Below are 25428 nucleotides of genomic sequence, written 5' to 3'. Positions count from 1 at the left end.
TCCAATTGCCTAGACCTTACCATTCTTCTGCATGGAACAGAAGGTAAGGGTTTTAAACAAAAAATAATTGTTCTATATAGTAACAATAATAATGATAGCTAGCATTTATATAGTACTTAAATATTTGCAAAGTGCTTACAAATATTCTTTCATTTGATCCTCACAACTACCCCTTCAAGTAGGTGCTATTGTTATCCTCATTTTACAGATGAAGAAACTGAAACAAACAGGTTAGTTGTCTTGCACAAGGTCACATAACTAGTAATGTTTGAGGCAGGATTTGAATTCAGGTCTTCTTGGCAGCAAATCTGTTACTCTATCCATTGAACAACCCAGCTGCCCCATGTGAATATAATGGAGTATTATTGCACTGTAAGAAATGATGAAGGGGACATATTGAGAAAAACTTGGAAAGAAGATTTACATTAACTGATGCCAAATAAAGTGAACAAATCAGGAATCCATTTTATATAATGGTTGAAATTTTTATAAAAAAGAGCTACCATTTTCATAGAGCCTTCCATAAGCTGGACTCTGTGCTAACTGCTTTACAAACATTATCTCAATAGATACTCATAGCTATGCTACAGAGTAATGTTATTATTCCCATTTTATAGATGAGGAAATTGAAGTAAGCAGAGGTCAAGTGACTTGCCCAAGGTCACAAAGCTAGTAAATATCGAATGTCTAAGATTTGAGCTCAAGTCTTCCTACAGAAAGACTACAACTGTTAAAAAATTAAGATGATGAAATGTCCAACCATGACATGATTCCAGAAGACCAATGATGAAATATCACTTCTGGACTTTTGAAAAAAAGATATGATAGATTGAAGATGCAGAATGAAAATACATTTTCATGCATATTCAACCTGTGGATTTGCTTTAACTGCTTTTTTTGTTACAAGATAGGGCTTTTTGTCGCGGGTGGAGAAAGTAAGTAATTATTTTATAAGAAAAAAAGGAAGAAGTAAAAAATGTCAACAGAGGATTTTTTTAATGCACCAAAGAAATCATAAAGAAATTTAGAGAACAGATAAGCAGGACAATTTTGGAACCAATGGGATAAATTTGTTATATACTTAAAAATAAAAACAACAACCTTACCTTCCATCTTTCAGTCTTTGAATCTAAACTGCATATTGGTTCCAAGGCGGAAAGAGTGGTAAGGGCTAAGGGGTTAAGTGCCATACCCAGGGTCAAATAGCTAGGAAGTGTCTGAAGTCAAATTTGAACCCAGGACCTCTGGTTCATGTTTGTTAATGATTATTTAGTTCAGAATAACATGAAAAAATTAAAATCCTAAAGAAAAAATCATTGATAATCCTTTCAGAAAGGAGTTTCTATAGAGAGGAAATATCAATAGCCAGATTATTAAGAGTGAGTAGGTGATGTTTGAACAAGTAGAGTGCAAATTATTCTTTCTGGGAGTTTGGCACTGGAATTGTAGCTCATGCATGGCCCAAGGAGCCTCAAAAACAAAAAATTTTGCCTTAAATGAATCCCGGTCCATCCTAGGCATTTTTGACCCCCAAAAGGGCCAAGTTTTCTCTCTGCCTCTACCTCTACCTGGATTTGTCAGCCAATAAATATTTATTTAGTATCAACTATGTATGCCAGGCACTGTACTAAGTGCTGGGGAAGGGGGGGGGGGGAACAAAAGACAGTCTCTGTCTTCAAGGAGCTTACTATCTAATGATTCCTCCAGGAAACTATCTTACACAAAGCCTAGATACTGAGGTACTGTCCAGGGTCTCCACAAAAGTTTAAAATGAGATCTTCTCCTATACAAGTATTCAATGTATAATATGAGTATGAAATATGGGGTAGTTTTCATGGCACTCCATACAAAATCCACAAGATTCACGAATATTAAAGGCATGCAAGAACACATACAGGAAACAGAAAATGTTCAATTAGCTAATTATACTCATTATATTCCCCTGGAAGGCAAAATCCCTTTGTAGAACAGGGAATAGATACCTCATATTCACTTCCAGCCTGCACTGTCCAAAATAGCTCATAACAGCCACTACAGAAATTCGCTGAATCTCCCACCCAGATAGCTTGTGGCCTTCTTTAGTCCTTCAGGAATAGAATTGATTTCCTGCTAGTCCTTTTCTCCTCTGAGAAGAATGTTGTTAGAGAAATCCTCACTTGCTGGGTGGCCAGCACCTGCTCTCCAGCTCAGGAACTCTACCCAAGAGATAACTTCCAAGCCTGGGAATGTCTCAGTCTGAAGAATGAGAGAGAAATCCCTTCCAAACCCACTTTGATGAACTCCAGACGAGGAATTCAAGAGAAAGCAATAAAAAGGGTAGAGTCTTAATCACAGTGATTCTAGAGGGAGGAGAGGTTTTGTAAGCATAGACCATCTCCCCTTGATTCTCAGTTGTCAATCATCTTCAAGGAAGCTCCAGAGACTGGAGACAAACCAGGAGTCTCTGTTATTCCAGCAAGGACCTCCTGGTTTCTCCTGCTATGAAAGAAGAACAATAGAATGGTATCTTAATGGGTTGGCAGAGTTAAGAGCAGGTATTTTAAGGATAGAAGATATCTGAAAGGAGACAGGAGATAAGAAGAGATTGAAAAAGGAGAGGAGAGAAGAGGAAAGGATTGGAGAAGAGAACAGAAGAAGGGAGAGGGAGAGAGGGAAGGAGAGAGGATGATTATAAGGCAAGCATCTAAAGAATACTATGGAGAGTATGAGTAAAGACTAATTTTGATAAGAACAGATGATATAGACAATTTTGAGGCATAGCTGACAATGGGTAGATTTGATTTTCTCAATAAAGCAAACAGTGAAGTTATCTCCTGAGAAGTTCTGGATCTTAGAGTAGAGACCATTTGAAGGTGGTGGTAAGGTCTAGGGCAGTGTTGGCGAACATTTTCAAGATTGCGTGCCCAAACTGCAACTTTGCTGCCTATAAGCCCTCTCTCCTCATATCCCTCCTCCCATTATCCCAGACAGAAGAGGGAGGGAGTGATTGCATTTGGTGACTGGACAGAGGGATGTGGCATGCAAAAATGTCCTCTGGAACTGTGGAGAGGGGAAACAGAGCAGCTCACTGTGTGTTGTTCCAGCATCCATGCCACAGCTTCTACAGGCTAGCATGGGTCTAAGTTATGCCCACTTCTATCTGTGGCAGAGTTCTGGTGGAGATGTAAGCCAATGGAATAAAGAGATTGATGAATTTGGAAGATATACAAAAGGACATGAACACCCACATTGGAATCATCAAAGAGGAAAGGAGCTTAGGATGGAGACTTTAAGCTACTTACTAATGGATAAAAGAGGAAAATGAGTTAGAGACAAGATGATAGCAACAAGAATTCAGACAAAGTAATATACACACTTGGAATAGACTTCAAAGCAGGAGACACAGGTAAATGATACAGGGAGAAGTGTTATTTGGGCTTAACAAGTTGTTTTCAAGGATGGGGGGAAGCTGGGTTATCAAAGGTGACAGAATAAGGAGAACTTACTGGCAACACAGCAGATGTTCCAGAAAGCAAAATAGAAGAGGAAGGCAGAAGGGAACAAAAGCTGCTGAAGGGTGGGGTTACATTGGATAGATTGTCTGCACTGAGGTAGTCAGGCTAGGGCTTTTCATCTGAACTTATAGCCAATGAATCATAGGGATCAGGGAAGCTTGAGGGTAAACATCTATGAAGCATGGAGAAGTCTGGAGGCAAAACTGGCATTCAGGCTAATTCAAAATGGTTAAGATTCTGAGAATCTCTCTCTCCAAGGCTGTTTCAAAGAAAGAGTAGATTCAGGCCACTGGCAGAAAAAGTAAAGCATATTCAGAGAGCCCCTGCCTCCAGTCAAACACCTCTCTTCCGAGATACTTAAAGTCACTGATATGGATTATAGCCTCCATTTCCATACCTCTTCCTAGGAAGGAATAAGAGAGGAAATCAACCATGTTTCAGATTCCAAGTCATCACGTGCTTAGTGAGTCCTTATTGTTTAGCAAAGAGCTCCAGCATCCTTGCCAAGAAAAGCCCAAAAGGGGTCACTGAGAGTCAGACATGACTGCAAACAACTCAACAGTAACAAGAAAGAGCAAACTCCCATGATGTCAGTTCTGACTGATCTTAGCTGTCGCTCTGGAGTTCATTTTCATACTTTGTGTTAGAATTGCCTCTTGTTCTGTTCCCCCTGAGCACAACCTCTCACCTTCTGGTAAGCAGCTGCTATAAAGAGGGAATAAGGGACAGCTAAGAAGCTCAGTGGATAGAAAACCAAGCCTGGGAATGGGAGGATCTGGGTTCAAATTTAGCCTCAGACACTTCCTAGGTGGGCAAGTCCCAATCCCAATAGCCTGGCCCTCACTGGTCTTTTGCCTTGGAACAGAGACTTAGAATTGATTCTAAGACAGAAGGTAAGGGTTGTTGATGGTATGGTTTTTTTTTAATTAAATTTTGTGATTTAAAGCAAGTGACAAAAGTATTTCAGAAGAAAGGTAAGAAAAAACAAAATAGAAGGTATGGAGAAAGCTAGTCCCCCACATTGGCTATGCCCACCCCCATTTCATAATTTTATAAATTAACTATTAATTCATGTGTGAATACTTGGTAATTACCTGTTTATAAGGCTCAGTGGATTGAGAGCCAAGACTAGAAATGGGAGTTCCTGGGCTCAAATCTGGCCTCAGACACTTCCTATCTGTGTGACCCTGGGCAAATCACTTAATCCCCATTGCCTAGCCCTTACCACTCTTCTGCCTTGGAACGAATACACAGAATTGATTCTGAGAGGAACAGAAGGTTTTTTTAAAAAGCATAAACAGAAGGTACTGGGAGAAGAGCAGGAAATAAGATTGTGAAAAGGAACCTGGAGGTCACACACAAACCATCCCAAAAGTCAGAGGAGTATAATTTGCAAATTGTATCATATATTAACCAAAAATCATATCCTGGTTTTATGTGCAGAATCAGGGGAAGTATCTAGACTATGCTGTCAAGGGTTTTGATCCTATCATATGTACATCTCAGACAAGTTCTAGACATCCACAAAATACCAAAGAGGTGCTAATAATTTTGAGATGATGTAGATGAGTTAACTTTAAAGTTTTACCAACAACTTTGAGATGATTGCATATGTTAATGAACTAACCTTGAGGTGGCACAGATAAGGTTAATCTGTTTTCCCAATAACCCTATAAAAATGGAACCTCAGCCCTTTGCCCTCTCCAAGTGGTCCCAACTCTAATCCACGTAATGATGAGTGTTATTCTCAGCCTCTCTCCATCCCCATCCTCTTCCCCACCACTTCCTCATCCTCATGCCATCTGCCTTGGTTCACTTTTTGACTCTTGTCTCTGGCTTGACCCAACATCCTCTGCTCCTCATTAAAGTGTTACGGCCTCATTTCCTACTGCCATTGTGGTCTTTCCTGGTAAGTCCCCCACACTGGCTATGCCCACCCCCATTTCATAATTTTATAAATTAACTATCAATTTGTATGTGAATACTTGGTAATTACCTGTTTATAAGTCTGGGTTTCTCTGTTCCCCTTCTATAAGACATTCATACACTGTGACCTGATCACAGCATCTTCTTTCTCCCATGCCAGTCTTATGCCTACCTCTATAAAGTCTCTTGTACACTCCTTACAGTGACCAATATAATATTGGGCACATAGTAAGTCCCTAAAGAAATACTTATGGAATGAATGATGCCATTTTAGTACTGGTTAGGACCTCTCGTAAAATCAGGCAGTTGCAGCAATGCAATGATACAGGACAATTCTGAGGGATTTAGGACAAAGAATGCCATCCACCTCCAGAGAAAGAACCCTTGGAGTCAGATGCAGATCAAAGCATATGATTTTTCACTTTAGTTTGCTTATGTTTTTATGTTAGGGTTTTGGTTTGATATGAGTATTCTTTTACAACAATGACAAATATGGAAGTATGTTTTGCATTATTATATATACATATATTATTGAATTATATAAAATATAATATGAATTTTAGATATGCATAAATATGTAACTCAGATCAAATTGCTTACTATCTCTGAGAGAATGGAGGGAAAGGAGGGAGACAATTTGGGATCTTATAATTTTGAAAAATATATGCTGAAAAAATGTTATTACATGTAATTGGGAAAATAAAATATCTTTGAATAAAGGTGGGAAATAGAGCAGATGCTCAGCATCCTAGCATATGATTTCCCTCAACCTCATATCATCATCATCATCATCATCATCATACTAACAATAATAACAATAACAATTTATATAATACTATCTGTCATCGGGCACTGTGCTAAGCACAATTATTATCTCATTTAATGTTTACAATATCCCTGTGAGGTGGCACTATTATTATGCCCATTTTACAGATGAAGAAACTGAGGCAGGCAGATGTTATGACTTATTCAGGGTCACACAGCTAGTAAGTGTATGAGGATTGATTTGAACTCCAGTTGTCCTGAGTTAAGGAAGACGTTCTTGTCTCCAAGCCCAGTACTTTATCCATTATGCACTAGTTGCCCTCAAATTTGTAAAATGAGAGAGGTTTCTCCATGAGTTTATTAGTTTTTAAATTTAATTAATTGATTTAGAATATTTTTCCATGGTTACATGAAAATGCTTTGCAAACCTCAAAGTGTCATGAATACTAGCTATTATTAGTAATTATTCTTTTCAACAAATTCTATGAAGAATACAAATGATTTGGAAAATGTAGCCCTAGACCTCAATAAGCTTATTGGTAAGATGGCCTATTTATATGAAACATCTTTATTCGTTCATTTTTCAGTCATGTCTGACCCTTTGTGACCCCATTTGGAGTTTTCTTGGCAAAGAGGTTAAGCAACTTGTCAGGATCACACAGCTAGTAAAGTTCTGAGGTTGGATTTGAACTCAGGTCCTTCAGACTCCAGATACTACCTAGTTGCACCATATAAATGTTAGACATCGTTATCATTATTTTTGTGGTTATTTCCACATTGCAGAGTTCCCTATGCCAATGGCATGACAGGTTGAAATTCCTATCCTTTGCATACAGGGTAGGTGTTGAGATGTTTGTCCAAAGCCACAGTGAAGGCAATAAATAGTAAGTAGGAGAAAGGTCCATATAGATAGCCTTTAATCCCTCCAAGCCTATTGACATCCGGTCCTCTGCTGACCTCTACTGTCCATGAGCTAACATAGACCGAGGGTAAAGTTCTGCAAAGTAAGATGCAAAGGGCTGTACAGAGCCAGGTCAGAGCATTACTGAGAGCTAGCGTGCTGCTGGAATCTGGAAACAGAAGTCCATAGACGAGTGGAGGAAGAACTGGAGACAGAGGAAAGAAATATAACTTCCTCTTTCCTCCTCTTGACAAAGTAAGGATTGCACATAGGAGCAAAGGAAGCTCCCAAATAAAATTCTGAAATAGGTAAAGTTTGTCTTTGGTATAAAGATTTCTCCAGAAGAGAATAATAAAGAAGACTCTACTTCTCGAGTTCAAATCTCAGCTACATATTAGCTGTGTAACCCTGGGCAGGCCATTTAACCTTGTTTGCCTCAGTTTCCTCATCTGTAAAATGAGCTAGAGAAGGAAAAGGTGAAGCACTCCAGTTACTTTTGCCAAGAAAATCACAAATGATGTCAACAACAACAACAAAGTCTTGGATATCCCTTCATCTCCCAGGATCCCTTTTATCATCCTGCCCACGATTGCCTTTTGCTGACCTAAGCCATTTCTCGGTCTGTCTTTCATCTTATATATGACCAAATGCTTATTTTTTAAGACCATGAGAAAAAACATTGTCATGGTAACCCATTGTACATAAACCAGATAACTAAATGCAATGGTGTATTATAAATGTTTAAACTGGTTCTCCAAGACACTTTAAAATTTGATCTGCATTATTAGCATTTTATCCATCTCTTTGAGTCTAGCTAATCAACAAAATAATAAATCTAGAGGGGCATCTAGGACAGTGGACAGAGAGCCAGGCCTGGAGACCAGAGGTCTTGGGTTCATAACTGACCCAGCTGTGTGACCCTGGGCAAGTCACGTTGCCCCCATTGCCTCACCCTTAACACTCTTCTGCCTTGGAATTAATGCTTAGTATTTCTGAAACAAAAGGTAAGGGTTTTTTAAAAAATCTTAATCTTTGGAGTGGAGAAGCAAGATGGTAGAGTAAAAGCTCAAAATACTATGAGAATCCTCTCCAACCAACCTCAAAATTATGCTTCAAAATGAATATTGGTGTGAAAGAACCAATAGGAAGATGGAGTGAAGTAACTTTCATTCAGAGAACAATTTGAAAACTAGGCAAGAAAGGGTCTGGTTCACTTGGGTGAGAGGGGAGCACAGTCCACAGGAATCTACATCAAGGAGTATGGTGCAAGCCAAGACCAAGCCTGCCCCCTGCTAAACATATCTACTATTTAATGTTATGAACCTGGGCCCAAACAATATCCAGATCCTGAGACCCTGCCTAAACCAATAGCAGTGCAACCCAATACACACCCCTTAAAGTTTCAAGATCCAGCTGAATGCCTGCAGTAAAGTTAGGAATACCAGCATGAGGTGGTCTGCCTCAATCTGGGCTTAGGAATCCCAGCCCAAGTTTGTGTTAAGGACTTAAACCCCAGACCAAGTCCCAGAACTAGCCCATGCCAAAGTTCAAAACAAAGTTACAAACCCCAGGGCAAGGCAGTCCACAGTGTGCCCGACTTCATCAAGTCCAGAGTGAGACCAAAAGTCTACCACCTAAGCCTGAGGGTAGAGTCTGAACTCCAGCAGAGGTTGGCTCATAGTGCTCTGAGCTCTGCAAGTCATCAGCAGTCTCAGGGGGGATTGAATATAGATCACAATAGTAACTTGAAAAAACTAAAACTTGTAGAAACACAGCACTATAGGGAAGGGTAGCAAAAAGGAAAAACCAACTCTTTACCATGAGAACAGAGCCCACCTGTAAGACAAAAGTGAAAGTCAAGAAAAAGGCTAGGAAATGAGCAAACATGTATTAAACAACAACAACAAAAAAAACCTCACCATAGAAACTGTTTATGGAGACAAAGATAAGCAAGGCATAGACACAAAAAGGGTCAGTAAAAGCAAAGCAAACATATGCAAAACTTCAAAGAAAAATCTGAATTGGTCTCAGGTTCTAGAAGAGTTCAAAAAGGATGTGTCACTTAATAAAAAAGATTTCAAAGCATTCCTCATGAAAAGACTAGACCTAAACAGAAAATTTGATATCTAAACACAAGACCCAAAAGAAGCCTAAAAAGGTGAATAAGAAGTAGCAAATCGAAGGAATTTACTAAGACTAAATGAAAGGTATTCCTATGTCGAAAGATGTTATTTATAATTCTTAAATTTTTTCTTTTAGTATTAGTGCAGTTAGGAGTATACATAGAGAGTATGAGAGTAAGCTGATTAGGATTATATGATATGGAGGGGGGAAAGAGGTGAAAAAGGAATGCACTGAGAGAAAGAAAAGGAATGGGAAAGGTAAAACAGACTAAATTTTCTCACTTATAGAGACATGAAAAACTATTACTGTGAAGAGGAAGTTGAAGGAGGTGATGGGCAATGCTTAAACCTTACTCCCATCATAATTAGTTCAGAGAGGGAATAATAACCATATTCATCTTACCCTTTAGAAAAGTAAAAGGGGGAAAATGCAAGTGGGGAAGTAATAGAAGGGAGGAGGAAGTAGGAGTTGGTGATTAAAAGTAAAAGACCTATAACTATAAGGAAGAACAAAGTGAAAGGAGAAAGAGCAGTATCAAAAGGGGAAAATAAAATGGAGTGGGTGTAATCCATGGTAATCATGAATGTGAATGGGATAAATTCACCCATAAAATGAACAATTAGCAGTGAATTAAAAAACCAAACCCTGTGATATGTTATTTACAAGAAACACATTTGAGGCATTTGAGTCACAAGAAACATACAGAGCAAAGATAAGGGGCTTGAACAAAATGTATTACACATCATCTAAAGTAAAAAAAAAAAAGCAGGAATAGCAATCATGATCTCAGATGAAGCTAAAGCAAAAATAAATCTGATTAAAAGAGATAAGGAAGGAAATTACATCTTTCTGAAAGGTACTTTAGACAACGAAGTAATATCAATACTAAGCATATATGCATCAAATGGTATAGTAGCCAAATTTTTAAAGGAGAAATTAAGTGAGCTTCAAGAGGAAATAGAGAGTAAAACTATGCTACTTGGGGACCTCAACATCTCCCTTTCATATCTAGATAAATCAACCCCCCCAAAAAAAATCAAGAAAGAAGTAAAGGAAATAAATGAAAAATTTCAAAAGTTTGAACTAATAGATCTCTGAAGAAAACTGAATGGGAATAGAAAGGAATATATCTTCTTTTTCAGCAGTACATGATACCTACACAAAAATTGACCATATATTAGGATGTAAAAATTTACAATCAAATGCAGAAAAGGAGAATTAATAAATTTATCCTTTTCAGATCATAATGCAATAAAAATGATAATCAATAAGGGTCCATACAAAGAAAAATAAAAATTAATTGGAAACTAAATAATCTAATGTTATATAAAAAGGGTGGGTCAAAGAAAAAATTATAGAAATAATCAGTTTTACTGATAAGAATGACAATTAGGAGACAACATATCCAAATTTATGGGATAAAGCCAAAGCAATACTTAATGGGAAAATTTCTCTCTCTAAATGCTTAAATCAATAAAATAGAGAAAAAGCAGATCAATTAATTAGGCATACAAGTAAAAACAAAATAGAAAAGGAACAAATTGAAAATCCCTATGACTAAATTGGAAATAATAAAAATTAAAGGAGAAATTAATAAAATTGAATATAAGAGAACCATTGAACTAATAAATAAAATGAGGGGTTGGTTTTATGGGGAAAAAACAAATAAAATAGACAGAACATTGGTTAATTTGATTTTAAAAAGGAAAGAAGAAAATAAAATAATCAATATCAAAAATAAAAAGGGTCAACACTACCAAAGCTGAGAAAATTAAAACAATCATTAGAAATTATTTTACTCAATTATAGGCCAATAAATCTGACAATCTGAAGTGGATGAATATTTTTACAAAAATATAAATTGCCCATATTAACAAAAGAAATAGAATACTTAAATAATCTCATCTCAAAAAAATTGAATATTAATGAACTCCCTAAGAAAAAATTTCTAGGGCCAGATGGATTCATAAGTGAATTCTATCAAACATTTAAAGAACAATTAATCCCAATATTATATTAATACTGTTTGGGAAAATAGGCAGAGAAGGAGTACTATCAAATTCTTTTTATGACATGGTACTGCTACCTAAGCCAAGAAGAGCAAAAACAGAGAAAAAAATATATAGGCCAATTTTATTAATGAATATATATGCCAAGATTATAAATAAAATACTAGCAAGGAGACTACAGCAATATATCACAAGGATCATTCACTATGACCAAGTGGAATTTATACCAGGAATGCAGGACTGACTTAATATTGGGAAAACTATTAGCATAATTGACCATATTGATAACCAAACTAACAAAAATCACATGATTATCTCAATAAATGCAGAAAAAGCTTTCAACAAACTACAACACCCATTCCTATTAAAAACACTAGAAAGCATAGAAATTAATAAATGATAAGTAATATATGTCTACCTAAAATCATCAGCAAGTATCATCTGCAATGGGAATAAGTTAGAAACCTTCCCAATAAGATCAAGAGTAAAGCAAGGATGCCCATTATCACTGCTGCTATTTAATATTATATTAGAAATGCTGTTTAATTATATTAGAAATGCTATTTAATATAATATTAGAAATATTATATTTAGCAAAAATAAAAAGAAGTTAAAGGAATTAAAGGAGGCAATAAGGAAACTAAATTATGACTCTTTGCATATGATATTATGGTATACATAGAGAATATTAGAGAATCACCTAAAAAACTAGTTGAAATAATTAATACTTTAGTAAAGTTTAAGTTATAAAATATCATCAGCATGTCTATATATTATCAACAAAGTACAGTAGCGAGAGATAGAAAGAAAAATTCCCTTTAAAATACCTCTAGACAATATAAAATACCTGGGCATCTACATGCCAGGACAAATCTAGGAATTATATCAATACAATTACAAAACACTTCACACAAATAAACTCAGGTCTAAATTAGAAAAATATTAATTGCTCATGAGCAAGCTAAGCTAATAAAACAAAAATGACAATTCTATCTAAATTAATTTACTTATTTAGTGCCATATCAATCAAACTAATAAATAATTATTTTATAAAACTATAAGAAATAATAGCAAAATTCATCTAGAAGAACTAAAAGTCAAGAATATGAAGGCAACTAATGAAAAAAAATGTGAAGGAAGATGGCCTACCAGTACTAGATCCCAAACTGTACTATAAAACAGTAAATATTTAAAACAGTCTGGTACTGGCTAAGAAATAGAGTGGTAGATCAATTGACTAGATTAGATACATAATATATAGGAGGTAAATGACCTTAACAATCTCATGTTTGATAAAACCAAAGACTCCAGCTTTTGGAATAAGAACTCACTATTTAACAAAAACTTCTGGGAAAATTGGAAAACAATATGGCAGAAATTAGGTATAAACCAATATCTTACTCCATATGCCAAGATAAGGTTAAAATGGATATATGATTTAGATGTAAAGAGTAATACCATGGGTAATTAGAGGAACATCATTTACATGACATATCTTTGGAGAAGGGAAGAATTTATGATCAAAGACAGAGAACATTACAAAATGTAAAATGAATAATTTTTATTATATTAAATTTAAAAGCTTTTGTACAAATAAAACTAATGTAACCAAGATTAGAAGGGAAACAACAAATGAGGGGGAAACATTTATAACAAATTTCTCTGATAAAGGTCCAATTTCTCAAATCTATAGAAAACTAAGTCAAATTTATAAGAATATAAGCCATTCTCCAATAGGCAAATAATCAAAATATATGAATAATCAATTTTCAGATGAAGAAATCAAAATTATCAATAAGCATAGTTCTAAATCCCTCTTGATTAAAGAAATGTAAATTTCATGCATGCCACACTGGCCAAAATCACAGTTAAAAAAACATGATAAATGTTGAAGGATATATGTCAAAATTGGGACACTAATGCATTCTTGGTGGAGTTGTGAATTGATCCAACCATTTTGGAGAGCAATTTGGAACTATGTCCAAAGGGTTATAAAACAATGCATACCCTTTGATTCCTGTGATACCACTACTGGGTCTGTATCCCAAAGAGATAATAAAAAAAGGGGAAAGGACCTGCTTGTACAAAAAATATTTATAACAGCTCTTTTTGTGGTGTCAAAGAATTGGAAATTGAGAGAATGTCCTTCAACTTGGGAATGGCTGAACAAATTGTGGTTCATGTTGGTGACGGAATACTATTGCAGCATAAGAAATGATAAAAAGATAATTTCAGGAAAAGCTGGAAAGATCTGCAGGAACTGAAGCAGAGCAAAATAAGCAGAACCAGGAAAACACTGGACAGAGTAACAGCAATATTGTATGATGATCAGCTGTGAAAACTGAGCTACTCTCAGCAATACAATGAGCTGGGACATCCCAGAAGTTTTTATGATGCAAATGCTATCCAACTCCAGAGAAAGAATTGTTGGAGTTGGAGTTGGAAGGATGCAGATCAAAGCGTACCATCTTTTGCATGAGTGTATTTCATTTTATTTAGGGGTTTTGGTTTTGTATGAGTGTTCTCTCAAAACAATGGCCAATATGAAACTGTATTTTGAATGATGATAAAATTTCAAAAAGAATTTTAAACTCTCTAAGAGATATGACAATAAAATTGAGAGCTGAACCCCTGGGAAGGTTAGGAGTAGGAAAACAGAACCTCTTCGGGGCAGAAGTATACCAATAAGTAAGAATAAGGAAGGTCTCCTTTTCTAAGACATTTCTTTGGGCCATACAAGTACCTTTTAATTAGGTTCATCTCTGCCTGTTCCCGCTTGGAGAATAACAAATTTCGGCTTGTATCAAAGATTTCCTCAATCTGTTCAGGCCAGAGCAACAAGTTGCTGTTTAACCTTATATCCTCTACTGCAAAAACAGATACAAAGTCATATATAGAAACAGTTAGAAGCTGTTCCAAGAATTTAGGCCCAATAGTTAGAAATTAAATATATACATAAATACAAAAAATACCCACATACCACCCACATGCAGAGTCCCAAAGTTTTTAAACTTTAATAGATTAGCGTATGTGTATGTATTTAGATTTGTGATTTCATCAGTGGAGAGAATTCCTAGTGAGACAAACTACTACCAATGCAGTTTCAGAAACCTTAAGTCTTTTTTTAAAAATTCTTTAACTTCTTTCTGACTTAGAATTGATAACAAGTATTTTGTCCTAAGGCAAAAGAGTAGCAAGAGCTAGGCAGTTGGGGTTAAGTGAGTTTGCCCATGGTCTCACAGCTGGGAAGGGTCTGGGGCCAAATTTGAACCCAGGTCTTTGTGACTACAAGCCTGATGCTGAATCCACTGAACCACCTTGATGTCCAGCTTACACAGTCTAAAGTTGTTTGAGAAGTGTCAAAACTCAGGGTGGGAGGACTGCAAACTGATAGAAAAAATTTCCCAATATGGCTCAACCCAGATTAAAATGTGCTTGGCAGGGTGAAGTGAGATGGCTCAGTGGATTGAGAGCCAGATCTAGAGACTAGAAAGTCATGGGTTCAAATTTGACCTTAAATACTTGCTAGCTAAGTGACCTTAGGCAAGTCATTTACCTCCTATTGCCTGGTCCTTATCGGCTAAGGTAAGTCATTTTTGGTTTTTTTTTAATGTACTTGGAAAATATTTTTAAAATAAATACAAATGCAAAAGAAATAGATAATGTTAATTTCTGATTTTCTAAGTCAATATGCCTCCCACTCCCCCAAGGGATACATTTCTATTTGAGAGCACTGAGGGTTTGTGACTTATCCAGGGACACATAGCTATTCTGTGGGACCTGAAGCCAAATTTTCTTGACTTCAAGGCCAAACTCGGTACCATCCTGCCTCTTACTATAACTACAGCTAGTAAATAAAATAAAATAAGAGGCCAGTGCAAGGAACTAACAAGGCAATGATATAGTGGGTTAGCATTTCAGAACAAATTCATCAGGGTCCATCTTCTCTTCTCATTTCAACATAAAATTCCTGGGATATATTCTATTTAACAGGGAAGAAAAGTAGAACATGGAATTGTTGAATTAAGAGTGGCAAGTGAATTTAGAGATGATATAATTGTTGCAACTCTCATGAGGACCAGAGTGGAAGTGACTTATCCAAGCACTCTGGTCATCTAATCCCAAGTTCTGTTGTCTTTTTTTTTAAAGCAATACCTTAGAGCAGAGGCATCGCATAGCCAAGGGCAAGCAGCCAGCAAAACTCCAGAGTGTGTGGTTGGGAAATGTTTAATAAAATAAATCAAAATATAGGAAAATGTTAATTTGTGCTTTTACAAGTCAATATAAATCCCACAAGTATCCATTTATATTTGAATCTGAGACTACTGCTTTCAGGGCAAAACAAGCCACCATTTATTCATAGTGTCCTGGAACTGTTTACAGATGAGGAACTGAAGCAAACAGGGTTAAGTGACTTGCCCACACAGCTAGTAAGTGTCTGGGTCAAGACTGAACTCAGGAAGATCAGTCTTCCTGACTCCAGACTAGATTCTATCCACTGCCCCACCTAGCTGCCCAGGCAGCATATGTGCCAGTCACTTAACCCTGTTTGCCTCAGTTCCTCATTTGGGTTCCATCACTGGATTAAGTGGTAGAAATGGAAAGGATGGTCAGGGAGAGAGAAAAGGGGGGATGGCTGATGTGGGTTCATATTATGTAATTATCCTAAAATTCAAGTTTTAAAATTTTTTGGAGAAATTTCAGAAAAAGAAACTTGCCCAAAACTCAAAATCAAGAAAGTGAATCCTTTTGAAGAAGATGCTGTAAAGATGCCTGAAGAAGCTACACACTGCATCAAAAGATCCAGAATGAACTTTGGGATATAATGAACTGAATTGAAGGGGTTGAACATACTTATTCTGAATGTAAACTCTTATGCCAAAAGGGACTGCCCCCTAGTTGGCATTTTTTCAATGCGTCTATCAATCAGTTTTTTTTTAATTTTACTCCCATCTCTAACTATTGTAACTCCCTCTTAGAAAAATGCACTATTGTATGTACTTTTAGCTAGAAGGTATTTAGAGTTACAAGATAGTTATATTTAAATGATCCATTGGGGATATGGGTCTCCCAAAGGATCACAGGGGAAATTGTGTCCATGAAGCTCATCCCGCCCCCCCCCCTGAGTAACTTTACATGTCTATCAAACATTCCTGACATACCACAGTTGCGCCAGGGTTGTGTCAGTGTATGTTCTGCACATGAATAAATGTTAAGGTTCGGGGCAGAATCGGGAGAACCTCAGAGGAATCAGGAGAACCACAAGGAGAAGAGACAGTGCAGGCAGGTGACAGGGAATGAGGAAGAGACTGGAAGCTAGGCATGTGGTCAGGTTAATTATAGGAACATTGTCTACCTTTCCAATAAACTTTATAAAATATATATATGGGTAGAAAAAATATTTATTTTAATTATTACAATATACAAATGAAACCCTGGGAACATCCTTTTCCATATAATTGCCAAGAAATCTTGAGGCAGAGGCAGAAATACCCAAGCCTAGATGGACAGATATTATCTAGAATTAATAAATGCTTGTTGACTGACTGACTAGATGTTCTCTATTGACCTTTCTGGGGCAGCTAGGTGACACGTTATTTAGAGCACTGAGCCTGGAGTCAAGAGAACCTGAATTCAAATTTGGTCTCAGACACTTCCTTGCTATGTGACCTGGGCAAATCACTTAGCCTGTTTGCCTCAGTTTCCTCATCTGTAAACTGAGATGGAGAAAGAAATGCAAACCACTCCAGTATCTTTGCCAAGAAAATCCCAAAAGAACCAGATATAAATAATTGGTTAAGTAATAATTATAGCACTTTTTAGCTCTAAATCTATGATCTTATGATATGTGTGTATATGTGAGATAATTATACTTACCTTTATGACTATATATTTGTATAGAAATATTTTATATCATATATAATACAATAATACACAATATATAATTAAAGGTATCCCTTCCACATTGCAGGGGTTAGAGATATGGCCCCCCATGACCTGGAAAATGTGTGTAAATGTTGGGGCCTTCCCTTTGTATTAGAGAAGAAGTCAGAGGTTTTTTTCCTTTTTCTTCTATGAGGTGTTTACAGCACCACATTGTAAAATTTGGGTAAAGTATTTGGTCAAAGGCAGTATATAGATCAATGTTAACATTTTTAGCCTTTTTGTGTCATCTACTGGCTTTTGTGTCCTTTTAGCAAACTTTAACATTTTGCCTATTTTAACTTTAAAAAAGAAATTATGTATATTTACAGCATTAAAAAATAAAATGTGTTGACCTATATATACTACAATAGATTTATGTTATGTCTTTCTGAGTTTCTAAACTTTTTCTGTGCTATCTGCTGGCTTTTGTGAGTCATCTGCAGCTTCCACAAAATTCCCAACAAATTCCCATTTAATTTTGTATGCTGACCTGTGAGATATTGAAACCGTGATGGTGAACATCACGGGAGGGATACCTGTATTATGTTGTATGTAATAAGCAATGATGTATAAAGCACATGATATGTTCTATTATTTATAGATAAATATATAGTATATAGATATGTGTGTGCATTTGTACATGCACCATACATGTACAATTTATACACATACATATGTTCAAATACAAATATGTATATGCATGTGTGACTTGGAGGAAATTAAGCAGATCCTTTAACTTATGTGCTCTGTTGTAAGAATATCTTATCCCACTTCATAAAGAACTCCTGTTATGGAAGTGACTTTCCTACCCACTCTGCTCCCAAGTGGTATAGCCAGGAGAAGAGAAGCTGATTCATTAGTAGCTTCCAGGGCAGTGAGCTGGCTCAGACAGCAAGACTTGAAGACAGGAGGATCTGGGTTCAAATCTGACCTCAGACACTTTTTAACTTTGAGACTCTGGGCAAGTCACTTACCCCCAATTGCCTAGCCCTTGCCAATCCAATTCTACGCCAGAAGGTAAGTGTTTAAAAAAGAAGCTTCCGTTTTCTCCCCTTTTGGTTTAAAGCTAAGAGTTATAGAATGTTAGACTTAAGATAGCGATGAGAATAGTGTTGATGGCATTTGGTGATAGTAGTGATGATGATGAGAGGCAATATGGAATAGTGAATAGAGAGCTGGCCCTAGTAATAAGAAGATAAAAGTTCAAGATACACACACACACACACATACACATCTAGTGTCTTAACCTTCTGGTACTTCAGGTAATAGCAATACTAGCTAACACTTATATAGCACTATGTACTCTAAATTAAATTATTATCTCATCTGATCCTCACAGCAACCTTGGAAAGTTGGTGCTATTACAGATGAAGAAACTGAGGCAAATGGAGCAAAGGGACTTGCTGAAGGTCACACAGGTATAAGTGTTTGAAGCTGGATTTGAACCTGGGTCTTCCCAATTCCAGAGCCCTCTATCCACTGAATCACCTAGCTGATAATTCTGTTCTTCACTGGTAAAGAAAATTCCCTTATAGGGAGGTCCTCAGACCAATGGAATCACAGGTCTGGACCATAACAATAGTAAACCAACAGACTCATAACAAAAACTAACATTTTATTTTAATAGTGCTTTAAGATTTAAGAAGAACTATACCTTAGACTCAGATACTTCCTAGCTGTGTGACCTTGGGCAAGTCACTTAACCCCCATGGCCAGTCCTTTCTTATGCCTTGGAACCAATGCACAGTACTGATTCTAAGACAGAAGGTAAGGGTAAAAAAAAAAAGAAAAAGCACTCTACCTCTATTGTTTGATTCTTCAGATGAGGTAATTACTATTTATTACTAAGCCCACTTTACAGATAAGAAAATTGAAGTTGAAAGGCTAAAATTTTTGTCTAGGGTCACATAGCCACTAAGTATGTGAATCAGGTTTTCAACCCAAGCCCTTCTGATTCCAAGTCCCATCATATGCTGCAGTCTACAAACTACTGCCAGAGGGCCAAATCTGGCCAGCTGGCTGTTTTCTTATGGCAGAGCCAGGGTTGCTTATTTTATTTTTAAATGCAATAAAACTTTTTAAATACAAAAACAATTCTTAGCTTGTTGTCTAAAAAGACACTGGACAGGATTTGACCAGCTCTTTGGAGCTGGTTAGTGTGGTATGTGAACCCCTGGTGGCCCCTAGACCCTTTCTAGGGATTACTGAAGTCAAAACTATTTTCACAAAAATATTAAGATAGTATTTGTGTAATCAAATAGTCTTCCCTTTTCCAACTACGTGTCTGTTTCAGGCTGGATTCTCTTCAGAGATTTCAACCAAAACAACAGATTGCAACAAATTGAGTGCAGAAGCAGATTGAGAATCCAGCTGTCTTCTGTTAAGCCTATTAAATCAATTAAAGGGATGTGCAAAAAGATGTAAAACAAAGCCACTCCCCCCACTTTTTATTTTTGTTTGGGGATAGAGTTATTTTTTGTAAAAACTTGTCAATCTGAAATGGATTTATTATTATTTTAAATGAATTAACACAATATTTCAAAATTAGTTCATTTTAATGTCCAACATGGTATAGATATAAATATATGTATATTTATACAACAGCTATAACTCATACAAAAAAAAATTCTTTGGTGTTCTCAATAATTTTTTTCTTTTTTTAATTTTTTATGTCTTATGTGTCTTAAAATCAATACTAGGTACTAATTCCAAAGCTGAAGAATGGTAGACTAGGCAATTGGGTTTAAATGAGTTGCCTAGGGTCACAGAACTAGGAAGAATCTGAGGTCAGATTTGAACCCAGGACCTCCCATCTTCAGCCCTGCCTCTCTATCCCCTGACCCATTTACCTATCCCTCAATAATTTTTAAGAATGTCAAATGGTCCCAAAACCAAACAGGTCGAGAACTGTTACTCTGGCTTCCTTCAAATCCCACCTAAAAGCCTACCTTCTTCCATAAACCTTTCCCATTTCTACTTATTTCTAGTGTCTTCCTTCTGTTGATTATCTCCAATTTATCATGTATATCTTGTTCTTGCCAAGCTCATCCATTAGACTTGGAACTCCTTGAGAGCAGGCACTAGTTCCTTTTTTTAATCTTACTTTGAATCCCTATTAATTAGCACAGTGCTTGGCACATATGACTGGTCAACCAGGTGCTCTAGTGGATAGAATGCTGGGTCTAGAGTCAGGAAGACTCTTCTTCCTGAATTTCAGTCTGGCCACAGACACTTACTAGCTGTGTGATCTCAGGCAAATCACTTAACCCTGTGTGCCTCGGTTTCCTTATCTTTAAAATGAGTTAGAGAAGGAAATGGCAAATCACTCCAGTATCTTTGCCAAGAAAACCCCAAATGGAGTCAGGAGAGTCTAAAACAACCGAACAACAAGAAATGGCAAATAGTAGATGCTAATTAAGTATTAACTAATGTTTATTTCCTGACTGGCTGACTAGGAAATGCTGTCATTGGATGGATCTATAGCTATCATCTAGTCAATTGAAAGTGAACCAACTTGTCTTTCATAGTGATGACTATTACAGTGATATCCCATCATCTGTAATTCTCCCATCATGCAGCGACCCTTGACTGCATAGGCTCTTGATTCCCAATTCTATGCTCTTCTACTATCCCCTTTGATTTCCCGAGTGGTCAGGGTTGAGTTAGACTCCCCATTGGAAGGTCTGACAGAAGGCATCTCTGCTATGAGTCAGCCATGAGCTCTCTATCTCTTAGGGGGGGTGGAAATGTGCTGGGTAGTGATGAGACTTACAAGGAAGATCAGCATAGTTCATCAGGAACTCCAGCCTCCAAGCTGCAGTAGAGATCTGTCTCCTGAGTCTGAACACCGTTACGTCACTGGCCTTCTTCAAGAATGCGCTGAGATGCACCAATTCCTCAGTGTTGGTGGGGATCTCACTGACTTTGTCTGCAATCATAGCATATTGGTTGCAGATGCTAGAGAAGAGAAAATAGAGGGTGGTGCCATTACTAGTAGCAGCTCCTAAAAGTACTATGAAAGACCTATTTATTCTGTTGGGGAATAAACATCTCTTTCTATTTCCATTCTTTAAGGGCAGCCAGGATAGAGTACTAAGCCTGGACTCATCTTCCTGATTTTAAATCCAGCCTCAGACATATACTAGCTATGTGACCCTGCACAAGTCATTTAACCCTGTTTGCCTCAGTTTCCTGATCTGGAAAATGAGCTGGAGAAGGAGATGGCAAAGCACTTCAGTATCCTTGCCAAGAAAACTCCAAAGGGGATCATGAAGAATTGGACATGACTAAACAGCAGTCTCCATTCTTTAGAAAGTTTATCTGTTTCTTCCTCCAAAGGTGGTTTCATTGGGTTAGGGAACTCATGATAGATAAATTCTCTCCCCCAAATCATATCAATACCTTGTCTACAGCAAATACACATAGAGAGCTGCCTGGGGCATTGAGATGGGGAGAGGAAAGAACCAGCTTTTATTAAGCACCTCCTTTGTGCCAGGATCTGTGCTAAGCATTTTACAAAGTTCTCGTCTGATCACTAGGAAACCAAGTGACTTGTTCAAAGTCATAGGGCCAGCAGGCATTAAAAGCAGTCAAGTTTTTCTAACTGTAGGTCTTCACCCACTTCACCACACCGCCTAACCTCTTAGTGGTTTATAGTCTATTTGGATGTCACTGAAAGAAGCTTCTCACAAATGCAATGGAATGAACCAAACAGAAATCATTAAGCATTTTCTACCCTGATAGTGTCTATGTGGAATCTCTGACACTATGCAATTGCTTCATTTAACAGTTTTGCAATAAAATGTTCCAAACCATGCATTCAATCCAATACTGTTTCTCCCCAGCCACTCCAGCTTTGTCTCTTCTGTAGAGTACATGGAGAGCCCAATTTCCATGAGGCCTCACTTTATGTCAACAGGAGCCACCCAGTCAGTAGGAAAAGGGAATTCCAGAATCAGTCCTCTCCAAGTAATGGCAGTCAGTGATCAACATGGTGGATGTTAGGAGTTGTATGGAGATACAAAAACAACACACACACACACACACAAACTTAGCTTCCCACCTCAAAGGCATTGACAGTCCTGATGGGGAAGAAGAAGACAGCAGTTGAACACTTTTGGAGAAGGCACAATCCAATAAGGTAAAAATCAGTCCTCTAAGAATTTTGGCAAGGTTATACAAGGTGAAAATCTGAGCCTGTTCTCTGAGACTAAACGAAATGAATTGCAAATAAACAATGGCTTGTTTTAAATTTAGATTATTCTCCACTAAAAATAAATTTGCCAGACAGATTGTATGATATCACTTTTCTGGTTGGTTCTGGAATCCTAGTAGGTGTCACCCTAGGCAGAAGAAAAACTCTATGTATTACTAAATGATTAGAAACACCTTTACTTGGGGAAAGTTCCACTCAAAAAACAACTTGGGCTACCTTTGAAAGAGCACAGGTAATTTGAGTAAAGAAAAAAGGACTATAGACTTAGAAGGCACCCTGGAAGCCATTGAGCCCAACTTCCTCATTTTACAGGCCCTCATCTGTAAAACATTGAGTCATAGAGAAGGTAAGTGACTTGCCCAGAGTAATAAAGTTTGCCAGCCTCTGAGGAAGGATTTGAACTCAGGTCTTTCTGACTTCAATCCAGAACTTTATTCATTGAACCATCCAGCTGGCATGGAAATCTTTCCATTCTTCTTTCTCCCTTTCCCTACCCAAAATATAAAATCTCATTGCATTCTCCCCCTAGATGTAAATTTTTGTTTGGATCTTTGGAAGATTTTTCCTGATACTTTAACATGGGGGTAGAAGCTGAAAAAATTCCAATATGAACACTAATGACAGTTCTATAGTGCCTAGTAGGTGTCAGATGCTGTGCTAAGTGCTTTACAATTCTTCTCTCATTTGATCGTCACAACTGTAGGAGGCAAATGCTATTACTATCCCTATTTTACAGATGAGAAAACTAAAGCAATTAAAGGTGAAGTGACTTGCCCAGGGTCACAAAACTAGTAAGTGTCTGAAGTTGGAGATGAAGCTCAGGTCATCTTGACTCCAAGCCCAGCACCCTACTGCCTTGGTCTCATCAGTTGCCTTCCCTTCACTCCTAATAATTCTTTTGTACAAATCTTCACCGTAATTTCTCTATAGAGAATAAAAACTGTACCTGCTATTCTGCTCCCGGTTTTCATCAACTTGGAATTGAATCAGCTGGTTTTTAAGATTGTCACACCGCTCACAGAAATCTTCATTTAGACTTTCGACATGGAGACAGAACAAGGCCAAAGGTACTGTGATGTGCATGGATGCAATTTCTCCTCTCAATTTCTTCAAACTCTCAATGTACTGTAGGGGGAAAGGAAGTATTCCATGGCTTTGCTGGCCCTCTGGGTATTGCCAAGAGTACAATGCTGATCATTTGGCAGGCATTACAAAAATATTTGTAGCTGGGTCATTTGGGGTTAGTATCATTCAAGTGCTGAAGGGGGGAAAAAAAAAGGCTTCTTACCTCCACGAAATCATCCAGATCATGGAATTTGGAGAGAAACATTTTAACATCTTCTCTTGCAGAGTTATCCAAAAGATTGCTGTATTTTTTGTATACATCTAAGTATCTTCCAGATCAAAGATCAAAGAAACAAGCACATAATCAAAATACACCTTACAGTCAGTGGTGATTAACTCCCAAGGAAGACTATCTGTTTTCCCCCCAACCGCCTCAAAAAACAACCAACAAAAGCTAGCAAAGAGAAATTCTTTGATGAGTAGAGTTGATGGATCTAAAATAGGTAGTAAGATTTAAGACCAAACAACTTACTTTTTGGGACCTACTTGGTTTTTTACAAAAACCTCTTCCGTTTGCTTCATAAAATCTGAAACTAATATTTCATCTGGGCAGACAGTCGCAAGAGTCAGATTATCTCCTTGGAGCTCTGGGAAAAGGTTTAATTCTACCTAAAGGACATAAATGGAACTATGTTTTCATCATGAAAGGGAAGTAACCCTGAATTCAAGCTCTTCCTCACTTTAAATGTTATCCCCTATAATGCACTAAACCCCTAAGGATGATCCTGGCATTTGTTTTTTTAATCATTTCCTCTCTTTAAAAGTGGTCAAGCCATCAGCCCTTGAAGAAAATTTCAGACTCAGTAACTGTGGAGAAGGGGAAAGAGAAGGAAACTAGCATTTATAGCCAAGCATTGGACTATACTCTACAGTTATTATCTCATTTGATCATCACAAGGACTCTGGAAGGTAGGCACTATTTTTATCCTCATTTTAGATCTGAGGAAACTGAGGCAAGCAGTGGTTAATGACTTACCAAGGGTCAAAAGGCTAGGAAGTGTATGGGGCTAGATTAGGGAAGCACTAGTCTAACGTCCTAGAAACTGAGAGATCAGTTCTAGGAAAATATTTGTAAGTTAAAAGAGTGAAATCACTTCATATGGGATGGTGCTGAGGGACAGAGCCAAGGACCATGTTAGAATTTAATTAAGCAAGTTGTATCAGCCTAGTCATTATTTAAGAGACATTGTTTGACCTGGGGAAAATCTGAACTTTGAAACAAGAAGGCCAATATATTTTGTGGTAGAGGAGAAAGATATTATTAAATCTTTTTTTTTATTTAATGGGAAAGTAACATTCCTATATGGTTATCTGAGAACCTAACTTAGCAAAATTATGAAGGATAAGTAACTGACATGGGTTGATGACATGGAAGGAATGATTTACCTTGAGCAACATTCATTCAACATTTATTAAAAGCAAGTTAGACAAGGATAAATAAAATTAAAATCTTACTCCAGAAGAATTTACAATCTAGTTTTGAAGATAAAAAAATGATACAAGTAATCATAATATAAATTAGAATGTGATAAATTGAATGGGAGAAGTCCAAATAAGGTGCTATGAGAGATGCAAGAAGGGAAACATCACTTTGAACTTTGCTTGGACTGGGGATGAATAAAAGAAGACTCTGAAAGGGTTGATACCTGAACTTCTCATTTTCCCAGGAAAAGGAGGCAACCTTCTAAGATTTAACTTGGTCAATGAAAGCCTACAGATTGAGTTCTAGGATGTAGGTTATATAAAGCTAAAATGGCAATGCTCAGCAAATTTACAGACCCCTTAATATAACCAATATAATATATAATATATATATATATAATATAATATAATAGCCAATCTAAGAATCTGTGGGATGGAATTTCATCCAGGCTTTGGGGAGAATCTGTTAATTATAGAACTCTAGCTGAACAAACTATCACCATATTGAAAGAATAGGCAGAG

The 25428-nt window shown here is 37.0% G+C and overlaps 1 protein-coding gene across 5 annotated transcripts in view; it reads right to left on the bottom strand.

The window, feature by feature from the left end:
• DNAH3 (dynein axonemal heavy chain 3) overlaps positions 1 to 25428 on the bottom strand; it is a 246850-nt gene that overhangs the window by 177344 nt on the left and 44078 nt on the right. For all 5 annotated transcript variants that reach the window (XR_469849.3, XM_007498217.3, XM_056806547.1 and 2 more), the window contains 5 exons: positions 23957 to 24093; positions 23648 to 23753; positions 23306 to 23484; positions 20917 to 21101; positions 13963 to 14086 (listed from right to left, as the gene is read on the bottom strand). Coding sequence is in view for 4 of the 5 variants with exons in the window: in XM_007498217.3 (XP_007498279.2) it covers positions 13963 to 14086; positions 20917 to 21101; positions 23306 to 23484; positions 23648 to 23753; positions 23957 to 24093 (731 nt within the window). In the remaining variant the exon portion in view is untranslated. The remainder of the gene's footprint in view (positions 1 to 13962; positions 14087 to 20916; positions 21102 to 23305; positions 23485 to 23647; positions 23754 to 23956; positions 24094 to 25428) is intronic.

The sequence above is a fragment of the Monodelphis domestica genome, chromosome 7 (assembly GCF_027887165.1).
Source record: "Monodelphis domestica isolate mMonDom1 chromosome 7, mMonDom1.pri, whole genome shotgun sequence".
Taxonomy (NCBI): Eukaryota; Metazoa; Chordata; class Mammalia; order Didelphimorphia; family Didelphidae; genus Monodelphis; species Monodelphis domestica.
Note: the sequence above shows the minus strand (reverse complement) of the source record. Positions and strands in the feature narration are given on the sequence as shown.